Source organism: Galeopterus variegatus, unplaced genomic scaffold (genome assembly GCF_000696425.1).
Source record: "Galeopterus variegatus unplaced genomic scaffold, G_variegatus-3.0.2 Scaffold1540, whole genome shotgun sequence".
NCBI classification, from domain to species: Eukaryota; Metazoa; Chordata; class Mammalia; order Dermoptera; family Cynocephalidae; genus Galeopterus; species Galeopterus variegatus.
The window spans coordinates 252321-264471 of NW_007727651.1; the positions used below are offsets into that span (position 1 = coordinate 252321).

Genomic DNA, 12151 nt, shown 5'->3' on the forward strand with positions numbered 1-12151 from the left:
CAGAACCAGCAGAGGGCGTATGAGGCTTCAATAAAATTGGAAACAGCTGGGAAAGTAGAGCCTTGGTCTCCCTTGCTTGGCAGTATATTTAAAAAATAATTACTCATGACTGATTAGTCAGAAACATCTTTCAGGAATTGAGTCGTTTCTATTTGCCCTTCACACCAAGGTGTCACCAGTCAATATATGTGATAATATCTTGAATTTGAGTGGCTAATATGCTTACATACAGTCTCCTTTTGTCTTAATGGAAACATGAGAAGATTAACTCTTCTTTCTTGCTAGTTAACTGGGTGACTAAAACTTACTTAGTAACCTTTAGTGAACTCTGGACTTCTGTACAGAATAATTGGCTTAAATGTCTTAGACATTTGAGAGAAGCTTTAATTCTGTGAATAATACTTTCAGACTCCATCACTGAGAATAAATGCGGGGTGGTGAGGAAACATTGCCAAATCATTTACCCCATGTTTTTCCTGTGCTCTCTAGGCTCTACATGGCTTCAGTAGATTTCCTTTCCTGTGCAGTGATAAGTCCATTGGAAAAATAACACTTTAAAACCAGAATGTATTTCTTGTTTTGCTTTAGTCACATAATCTTTTAACTTTCCTGGTATCACTTATTTTTATCCCTTGCATACACTGCTAAAATGACATCTTTTAGATGCCCCTCCCCCCCATTTTAATATGGTCCTATCTCCTTGGTTTAATTGCAGGCGCATTGAACAGTCCTGGGCACTACTGGTAAATTAAGCCCAAAGATGGGGAGAGAGGAAAAGGAGAGACAAATATAGTCCATACTGACTATCATCAACAATCCAGACTGAAGTCTTCTATTTTAACCTCAGTCCCTTTTCCTGATTTGCCACCTATGTGCCCTCCCAGGCTGGAAACAATCTCTTTGATACTAAAGCACTTTCTTTTGGCTTCAGTGGACCTTACCCTTTGCTTTCTATTACTTGTGCATTTGCCTCTTTGACCATGTTCTAATCACCTTTGTATCTCATTAGTTGCTTAATAAATATTTTAATGACTCAAATAAGAATGTATGTGATAATAATTTTAAAATGGGGATTATTGTAGTGAATTATTATATAGTGAATGTAATTATTATATTCTAGGTGATGAAAGGCAGTTAATTATCCTATATCAGATTCTGCCATGGTCCCTTTGGCATTCAGAAATCTTGTTACGTTTTACAAAATTTATAAAAGGTAGTATTCAGGTTAACAAGGCAAGCTAATTAAAATTTAGCTAATCAAAATAGGAAACAAAGTGATATTTAGTACATTAAATAAGATAATCCCAAAGTTGTGATAAATACAAATGTTTTAAGGTATTTGCAATAGTAATGTTTTGAAAATTTTGACCAAGTTACAGGTACTGCTAATACTATCAAGGTTTCTAGCCTATATCTATAACTTTATGGAAATGCCAAACTTTATTTAAAGGTTAGTGAAGTGTAATTATTGCAAAATTTTCTCCCATTCAACTTTACATACCCCCTTGAACTAATGATTCCCAGGTTAGTGTTGTGCTGGACCTAGGTTCTTGGAAAATATTCAGTGTTTCAGCAGTTTTGGTCACTCATGACATAGTTCTCAGAAAGGGCGTGTGTTTGTTTTGTATTTGGTCTGGGTAGTAAAGTGTGATAAAACTGACTTGTGTTAGGTAAGCAGCCAAAATTGCTGTATTTGTGTGCCTGTAGAAACCCAAGTGTAGGTTGTATTTTATTTTCCTAGAGTGTCTGGGAAGATGTGAACCACTGACAAACCTCTTAGTATAGGAGTACTACTTTGAAAGACATTGGTCCTAATATGCTGCCCACTAGGTCTTTCTAGGCTTAAAAAAGATATGTCAGTATTCCTCAAATGAAAAAGTTGAAGGGGCAAGGAATGAATTGATTTATGTAACAACATGTAAATCTTTGAGGAATTTCTTTATGATATTCTCAAAAACAATGTATTTTTATACTTATCCTTAATGCTTTTGTCTCAATAGGGTGGTTCTCTTCCCAAAGTGGAAGCCAAGTTCATCAATTATGTGAAGAATTGCTTCCGGATGACTGACCAGGAGGTAAATGAATTTTCTGGGGACATGACCAAATCCATGTTTTTTATTGTGATTTATTATTATGATTCTCTTTTTATTCTTTTATTCTCTTAAAGTGTTGGCTTCTTTTAAAAGATTCCTAACCACAGACAATACTTCAGATTAAATACATGGGAACGCTTAGGAATTTAGTTGGCAGATACTGAGAAGAACATTTTTAGTACTTTTCCCCCCAGCTTTTATAGAGATGAGTCTTTTTTTTTTTTTTTTTGGTTTTTTTAATTGGCAGCTGGCTGGTACAGGATGGAGCCCTGGACCTTGGTGTTTATAGTAGGTAAATTATCTCTTGGTTACTGAACTTAGCTTTTGGTACTATGTTGGCTATGGAAATAAGCTGAGGTTTTCCTTGCTGCTGTATTTGGCTGCTTGAGGCAGTTTGGTCTTTGCTTTCTTGGGAGTTGATACAGAAGACAATCTTTTCCATAGATCTTATGGGAAGCATATTTTGTGAAAAATTAACCTAAAGGGTAAAATCTGGAAGCAAGAAGCCAAATTGTGGTTGTCACTCTATCTATAAGAAGGTATTTTGTCAGTAGAAGAAAATTCATACATTTATTTTTACTCTTATGTACAGTTGTTGACTCAAGTTGTAAAGGAAAATGTAAAAGCAGTTAAATAGGGCTGCTAGGTGTTGTATATATACAGGACAGATCCTGTGTTTAATTTTTTTTTTTCCAGAACTCCCTAAGTCTCCTTTATTCAACTTTTTTCAATGAATTAGAAAAATTTGGCAATTAGCTGCTTTTCTGCCACAGTGTTTAGCACTTAAATCACTCAAATAGCAACACTGAATTTATTTTTAGTTTCTAGGTTTGAAGTCTTTCCAGTGGTTCAGTTCTATTAAGGTTAATTGTGAGTTCAGCCTTGAGTGAGAGGTGTAATGGATGTGGCTTTCAGATTATCAAATTCAGTCTTTTTGATTCTTTTGGTTGTTTTTCTATTTTGCATATATTTGAACTCCAAAATGTAAATGCAGATTTTGTGAGTTTTCTGAATAGTAGACATGTACTGAACAAAAAAGTTTTTTTGAAACTGCATTATGCATTTGTGTATTAGTCCATTTTGTGTTGCTTTAACAGAATACCTGCAACTGGCTAATTTATAAAGAACAGAGGTTTACTTGGCTTATGATTCTGGGACAACTGCATCTGCTGTGGGCCTCAGACTGCTTCTACTCATGGTAGAAAGTGGAGGGCAGCAAGCTGGTACAAGCAGATCACATGGCAAGAGAGAGAGGGAGATGCCAGGGTCTTTTAAACAACCAGCTCTCACGTGAACTAATAGAGCAGAACTCGCACTACTCCCCGCAACCAGGGAGAGCATTAATCCATTCAAAAGGGATCTTCCTGTATGACTCAAACAGCTCCCAACTCTGCCACATGGTGGATCAGATTTCCACATGCATTTTGGGGGGTGGGGACAACACATCCCAACTCTTGTTAGTTTGTTCATTCAGTATTGAATATAGCAAATCAGACAGCTTGCAATTACTTTAACAGATAAGCATATGATATTTCTTCAATTACTGCCAAAGAAGGTAATTGGATAAACATTTTGTTTAGGAAACATCCAGGTGAAGATAATTACAACCAAAGTTGCACTGGCCTTCCATTCTGTATAAAAAGCAGTCTTGCAGCTCACATGATTGAACACTGCTACCAGAAGTATTTTCTGACTTTAAAACTGAAAGTATTTTCAAGTGCCAGGATGAAATTTCTGGAGTAGTCAATGTTAACTTGATTTACTGTTATCAAAACTCTAAGTGCCTCATGTATTTATAGCAGAGATGTAAGTAATAATGTATAAAGCTTTCCCAGAGTTGGCTGGTTAGCTCAGTTGGTAGAGTGCTAGCCTGATAACACCAAGGTCAAGGGTTCAGATCCTCCTACAGGCCAGCTGCAAAAAAACAAAACAAAAAGGAACTACCCTTTGCTTGTGCAGTAGTTTTCTCATGAAAAAGACTTGCTTATGAGGCTTTGAGAAAAATTTCTTCCAGATGGGACTTGAGAAACAACAGCAAATTTTTGGAGAAACTTGAATTATCAGTTAATGAAAAATTGTACTGCTTTTGTGGAAAGCTTACAAATACAAGTTTTGGTGGATGTTTTTGTATAGGTGTGAACAATGTTTATTCAAAGTTGAATGAAGCAAAGCATGATTCTATGGAAAGTGTTGAGTTGTCTTACCCGTATTTTACAAAATGGTGGTTAAGCGGCGTCTATTTTTTTGTTGGAGTAAATGTCATGAAATTGTTCTCCAGCATTTATATTGTTTGAATTTAATGATTAGAATACTTTTTGTATTTATTGGCATTCAGGATTCTTGGTTTTTTGCATCTGAGACCTATTGGCTGTGTTTAACAACAGTATTAAATATCTCTAGCAGTAGGATTATGTACATTTTAGAAAAGAGCAAGCACTGTCATTGAAGTTTGCCTCTTTAAAGGAACTTGTTGAGGGCTGGCCAGTTAGCTCAGTTGGTTAGAGGATCATCTGTAACACCAAGGTCAAGGGTTTGAATTCCCCCAATGAAGGAACTTGTTGAGTCCTTTAAAGAGCTGACAGAAGCATCAAGGCTTTCTTAAAAGGGACAACATTTATGAACAGGAAAGGAAACTCCTGACTAAAAGTGGACAACTATGGATAATTAATACCGAACTTACCATGATATCATTTAAAGTAGAATGGATTTCATCTTTTCGAGAATTTAAGTTAAATACTCCACAAGTAGCATCATGTGTTTTTTATTGTTGAAATAATGAATTTTCTTTTTTTAATGTTTTTTTTCATTGTACAGGTTTATGAGGTACAGTTTTAATACATGCATGTATTGTATAATGATCTGATCAGAATAGTTAGCATATCTTTCACCTAAGCATTTATCATTTCTTTGTGTGGTTATAACATTCAAGATATTCTTTTCTGGCTATCTTGAAATACACAATAAAGCATTATTAGCTAGTGTCATTCTAGAGGAACAGAATTTATTCTTCCTATCTAACTAATTTTGTACTGGTCTATCAACCTTACCCTGCCTCTGGTAACCACTATTCTACTCTTTTAATTTTTTTATTTCTCTCTTTATTCTTCTTAATTGACCCATATAATTTTATGTATTTATGGTGTACAATATGATATTTGGATGCATTCGTACTGTGCAGTTGGTCATAGGGTGCTTAGTGTATACATTTGTGACTTTTTTTGTTAGGAACATTCAACATTGTCTTGACTGTCTATTCAAAGATACACAGTCCTTTTTGTTAATTGCAGTCTCTCTATATTACTATAGAACACTAGATCTCATTCTTCTACTTCTCATATTTTGTATCCACTGACCACCCTCTCCCCAGCCCCCTTCTCCCTAACAGTCTATAGTAACCACTAGTCTACTCCACATTTTAGCTTCCACAATTGAGAACATGTGGTATTTCTCTGTGCCTGTCTTATTTCAGTTACAATAATTTTCTCTAAGCTCATCCATGTTGCTGTAAATGGCAGAATTTCATTCTTTTTAATGGCTGAGTAGTATTCCATTGTGTATATACACACCACATTTTCTTTATCCAGTCATCCGTGGAAGGATACAATAATTTTCTCTAAGCTCATCCATGTTGCTGTAAATGGCAGAATTTCATTCTTTTTAATGGCTGGGTAGTATTCCATTGTGTATATACACACCACATTTTCTTTATCCAGTCATCCGTGGAAGGATATTTAGGTTGATTCTAACTCCGGACTATTGTGACTAGAGCTGCGATAAATATGGGAGTGCAGGTGTCCCTTTGACTTGTTGATTTCCAAGAATTGTGTGTTTTGTTGAAATAAAAATTGTCGGTGGTCAATAGATGTCAGTAGATATTTAAAAAAGTCATTCAGATGAAATGTACTTGAGAATGGAAAAGTACTATGCCATAGAAGATGGTGTTAGGTGCTTTAACAAATCAGATATGAAGAGCAAGTCTGAGTAGCTAACTTTATGTTAGAACATGTTAGTATAATGTTTCAATGCTAATGTTGAGCATGTTCTCATTAATGACTTAAGCAGTCAAAAGAATGAGATAATTGGAATGTGACTACTGTAGAAGCTATGTTACAATGTAACTAACATAGACTAAGGAATTTTATAAGCAAATTCTGCAAAACAAGGTGTTAAGGAAATATAGATCACCAGCAAATTTAACATGTAACTTAGATACATCTTGTTTTTTTCAGATAAATAGCAACTAGTTTTTTAGTAAATGTCCCACGTACAGATGCATATGCAATTAGAGATACATAAGTTTAATTTCGTGTTCTATATTTTTATTTGCTAAGTCTGGCAATCCTAAACCTGATTCACAGTAGATGTTGAAGCAACATTGGTCAAACTGTTTTTCTTCTTGATTTCCTTAACTAATGGTCTCTCTAAGCTGTTAAATGTGTGTAGGGATAATTAAAGAATCTCATGATTTTATGTCTGAATTGGAGTATTTGAAATTAAATTATGTTTGAGTGTAAATTCCCTTGGAATCAGTTCTAATTATCTAGAGTGTGAACCTTTTTGGTGGTAAAATGAAAAATAGATGTTGAACTATGCAAAGAGATGTGGTTTTATTTATTGATGTCTGTAAAGTACGGTGGGTTTTTAACCACATTTCTTTTTTTTCTCCCCCCAGGCTATTCAGGATCTCTGGCAGTGGAGGAAGTCTCTTTAAGAAAATAGTTTAAACAGTTTGTTAAAATTTTCCGTCTTATTTCATTTCCATAACAGTTGATATTTGGCTGTCCTTTTTATAATGCAGAGTGAGAACTTTCCCTACCGTGTTTGATAAATGTTGTCCAGGTTCCATTGCCAAGAATGTGTTGTCCGAAAATGCCTGTTTAGTTTTTAAGATGGAACTCCACCCTTTGCTTGGTTTTAAGTATGTATGGAATGTTATGATAGGACATAGTAGTAGTGGTGGTCAGACATGGAGATGGTGGGGAGACAAAAATATACATGTGAAATAAACTCAGTATTTTAATAAAGTAACACTGTTTCTTTTTCTGTTCAATTATTTAATCTCTTTATACTTTGTCAAAGAAATGTATATAGTTTAAAATGTTAACTTGTATCCTAAAATCACATGAGAATGTTTCTGCCCTATTTCTTCAAATAGTTCTCCCCAGAATTAAACCAGTTTTTTATTAGGATTTAGTGTTCATACATTCCTACCTCATAATAGTTAATTATAACTATGCAAACATGTTTCCAAATGTTCCATCAGGCTTCCTATCCACCTGTCCTAGCCTCACTCCCACGGAAAATCTGGCATTTTAAGTCAGGCTACAGCAGCCTTTCTCAACTTGTGTTCATCTGAATCAGAAAATGATTTCAGTGACTTCTCAATTTATTCAATAATAGTATCTTAGACTTATGTGAGAAAGGTTAATTTACTGCATGTAGTGATTACCTAAGGATATTCAGGGGCTAATTATTTATTTTTGGTGGCTGGGTGGCATGGGGATCCTAACCAGTGACCTTTAGAGTTATAAGGCTGTGCTCTAACCAACTGAGGTAACCAGCCAGCCCCAGGGGCTAATTCTTAAAATAGGTTTATCTGTTCCACCTTAAGCTGCATGACCTGAGTTAGATTCCTGTTTTCCTCATGTTTTGCTGTGGTATATTTCCCTGTAGTTTACGAGTATGTGGGTGAAATATTTTCTCAGTCATTATGTATTTGAAAATGCTTGGTTTTTTGACATAAAACTCAATGTTACCTTCTAGGCATAATCTTTTTCCCAGAATTTTAGGCGTATACCTTTTTCTGCCTAGTCCATTGCCATTTTCATGTATTCTTTTGTATATGACCTGCTTTTCTGGAATTTTATAATGTGCTTTGGTTGTAGTCTTGTTCTGGGCCCTGGGTCCCCAGTTCTGGGCCATTTTTTTGGGAGATTTGTCTCCCACTCATCCTTTCTTAAGCTTTGTTTGATTCTCTAGGATGTTTTTCCTCATTCGTTTTTGTTTAAAATTTAGGAAACAGACTATTTGTCTTTTCAAAGTTTTGTGTTGGTTTTTAATTTCCCAAGTGCTGGCTCTTTGGGGATGCATCTAAAATCTGAAAATTTTTGTGGTCTTAAAGTGGTATAACCTTTCTCATGCCATGTCTTGTCTTGTTTACTTTTTTTCTTCCTCTTTTATCCTGTTCATTTTATATTACATTGATTTAGTAGGGGGCAGTTGTTGAATGGGCTTATAATTGCAGGTATTTTGGGCGTCTGCAGATGTTACCCTTTTCTTGGGGGTAGTTCTCCAGAGGAGCTACCTTACCTTTGAGGGTGGGAAAAGGTTGGGTACAGTACTGAGTGTTTTGTCTAATATCAGTTGTCAGGTGACTTACAGTCCTTTATTTGAGGTTGTGGTTTCCTTCATTGATTCACTTTCCACTGTCCAGTACATCTGTCCTTGTTACCCCTCCACTATTTTAGTTGAGGCTCAGTAGGAGGAGAAGGTACGAATGTGCAGTGCTCTTTACAGTCCTTTATTTGAGGTTGTGGTTTCCTTCATTGATTCACTTTCCACTGTCCAGTACATCTGTCCTTGTTGCCCCTCCACTATTTTAGTTGAGGCTCAGTAGGAGGAGAAGGTACGAATGTGCAGTGCTCTTTGCTTTACTGGAGGTACCTCCATTTTAAAGAATGTTCATATGCTTTAGGTTCAGAGATCACGTACTTTAAATTGATAGGGCAATCCCAAGTAAAATACTTAGCCTATTTACCCATTCAATTAAAAAAGTTACTTGTGTTCAAATAGTGCCCCAGATAGAGACACTACCAAGAGCTACATTAAAGTTGGAATTGTTCCTTCCCTAGTATTAGCACTTTACAGTATTATGGTAGGTAATAATATTACAAGATTATGGTACGTAATTAGTATAGTTTACTTAACGTTTTCAGAAGTGGAATTATACCTGCATTTTAATGTCTTAAGGGAAATATAGGTCTGAAATGTTTAGTATTTGAGTTCCTTTGTGTTAAACTTTGTTTTGTTTGATGTAACACTCACTTTTATGTGGCAGGAAACCCAGAAGGACTTCCCACCATTGTAAGGGAAGTAATTGGCCTTACTGGTTGTCCTGTTGCTCATCATTAAATAGAGCTAATCCCATTTGTCCTTGAAAAAAAGTAGCAGACAGGGCTTGCTTGTGAAGGGGAGAGATCGAAGAGTTTTCTGTGCTTTAAAAGACTAGTAGTACAAGTTATTAGTTAACCAGCCAACTAAGTATGATGGTAATCTGAAAATTGACCTCCCTTCTCCTAGGCTTGTGACTTAGGAAATTCCTCCTTTGAAAACACTAATTCACCTTTGTACAGTGCAAACTGTTAAGTGAGAGTGGCCATACTTAGATCAATATTTGTTTAATTGCTTGAAAGTAAATATAATGTACTGTTATGGGGAAAAACATTAAATAAAATTACATCTTCAATCAAAGCATTTTTGAAGTTTTCTAAGACCATTAAAAAATACTACTTTTCCTTTGTTCTTGGTACTAATCTTGATTTATACTACAGGAAGCTGTAAAATAAGCTGGTTGATTCTGCTTAATATTGGGAATTTATAGGAGTTTTTTTTCTTTGGCGGCCGGCCTGTATGGGGATCCAAGCCCTTGACTGTGGTGTTAATTACACTGCTGTAACCAACTGAGCTAACCAGTGAGCACCCCCTAATTTACCTTTTTAAGTATTTTGTGATGGAACAACTATATTTCCCTTAAACCAGTCTGCTGAATATGAATGCTTAGTGGCTTAGTCCTTGGCAATACTGTACATTATTCTGCAGGCATTCTTTTTGGCTTTGTCATTAAACCAAAATCCCCACTTTTATTACCTCCATTTCTACTTAACTTTGTTTTTTTTTTTTTTTTTTTTTTAAAAAAGATGACCGGTAAGGGGATCTTAACCCTTGACTTGGTGTTGTCAGCACCACGCTCACCCAGTGAGCGAACCGGCCATCCCTATGTGGGATCCGAACCCGGGGCCTTGGTGTTATCAGCACCGCACTCTCCCGAGTGAGCCACGGGCCGGCCCTCTACTTAACTTTGAAAGAAAAAAATATATTTTTAATGTCTGATTCTTTTTCACTTCAGTTTTCAGAATGATGGGTTGATGTTCTAGCAGCAATGTCCTAGCATCACTGAAGAACTCTGAAGTCTGATAGCTTCTTGTTTTCGACTGATGAGATGTTCCCAGTTCATCTTGTTCATTTTCTTTCTCAGACCTGGAATGAGCCATTTCTCCAAGAAGCTCTGGCTCCTTTTTAACAATGGGATTTATAGACCGCTGTCTGGGTGTGAGCATTGCTTGTTAATACTGGGTTCTGGGTTAGCAGACTGATTAGATCAGATCATTGGAAAAGCAAGGGGAAGAATAAGAACACTGAAGGAGAGCATTGATGCACAGCTTGGCTGGCTTGGGAAGCTTTTGATAAGTAATGAAAATTATATAATTATAGTAATGAAATTATGTAAGGGTAAATCGTGGGTTAGGAAAATTACAGAGCTGTTACTTTCAGCCTCAAGCAGAGAATAGGTTAAAGTACAGGCTAAAGTAAATGAAGTCCATTTAGGGAGAGTTGGTTGGCTATCTTAAACAGATCGTGCAAATGATGGATACTAAATAGCATGAAGTTTATAGTGGTGTATCACAACACTTGCAGAAGCCACTACATGGTTTTGACTTAATACTAGTTTAATGAGCAAAGAGATAATAAGCATTGTCTATGCTGTGGGGTCTTTTGTTTGAAATTGTCTTAAGAAAAAAGAAATTTAGGGTCACAAATATATACTGAGCCTATTAAAGATATTTGTCTGGACTCTGGAAATAAAGGGTTAAACCTGCTTTAGAAAGTCTAAGGCTATAGCATTCCTGTCTTGCATCCAGTTCTTTACCAAAGACCCATTTGCTTCCTGACTCTGGACTTGGCAGTAGAGGTCCCAAGTTTTAATGCTGTGAAAGTTCCATGAGCTGGTTTTGAGAAGGCTTTTAGATCCTTATCTGTGCTAAGGGTCCATTTACTGCACTACCTGACCCTATTAAAGACAGGTTGCATTTGTCGTATGCTCTTAGGCTGGATGGATGTTCTCCATTCTTGTCCACAATATTTGCATCCCACAGACTCCAGGAGTCTTCTCAGTCAAGGCTGGGGAGCATGGTGCTGATAACACCAAGGTCAAAGGTTCGGATCCCCTTAGTGGCCAGCTGGCCAAAAAAAAAAAAAAGATTGGGGAGAAACAGAAAGATGTGTCAGATTGTAATGTCTTAATTTACTCTCACATTTGAAAAAGGAATAGGAAAAACCTAAACGTTTGAATACATACTGTGTCCCATAGTTCTAGGTGCTTAATCAATAAGCAAAGCAGTTAAATGCTCTGCAGGGCTTATATTCCATTGGATTAGTTAACACATTCTCACTTCCCCTAGAGCTGGGAATTGAATGCAGGTGCGTCTGCCTCCAACACCAAAACAACACATGGCCACCTTGCCCAAGCTACCATACTCTTAACCTGGACTGGTAACAGCCTTCTCGGTGGCCTCCTTACTGCCACCATTGCACCATTCCACTTCATTCTTCACTTGGCAGCTGGAATAAGCTTAGAAACAAATTGGATTTGACCCTTAGTTTCAAAGCCCTTGATGAGTAAGTTGCCAAAATTGTGGTATATCCATACTACTAAATAACTATTTAGCAATAAAAAGGATTAGTTATAAGTGCAACAGTAGTAGATGATTCTCAAAAACATGCTGAGCCAGACACAAAGGAGCACACACTATATGATTTCATTTATGTGAAATAGGAAAAGAATTAGTGCCAGCAGATCAGTGTTTGTTTGGGACCAGCGATTGGGGATGGGCAGGTTACCTGAGAAGTGTTTATATAGACACATTTGTCAAAACTCTGAACTGCACACACAGATGTATTTTAAAATTGTATATAAATTCTCCCTTAAAAAAAGCTGTTGAGACCGGCTGCTCACTGGCTGAGCGAGGTGCGGGGGCAACACCGAGGGTTGCGATCCCGTT

The 12151-nt window shown here is 36.5% G+C and overlaps 1 protein-coding gene across 1 annotated transcript in view; it reads left to right on the plus strand.

Moving 5' to 3' along the window:
- NPM1 (nucleophosmin (nucleolar phosphoprotein B23, numatrin)) overlaps positions 1–7146 on the plus strand; it is a 22553-nt gene extending 15407 nt beyond the window's left edge. Inside the window, 2 exon segments of the mRNA XM_008577564.1 lie at positions 2001–2075; positions 6766–7146. Of these exon segments, the coding sequence (XP_008575786.1) occupies positions 2001–2075; positions 6766–6864 (174 nt within the window). The 3' untranslated portion in view covers positions 6865–7146.
- Positions 7147–12151: the final 5005 nt, after the last annotated feature.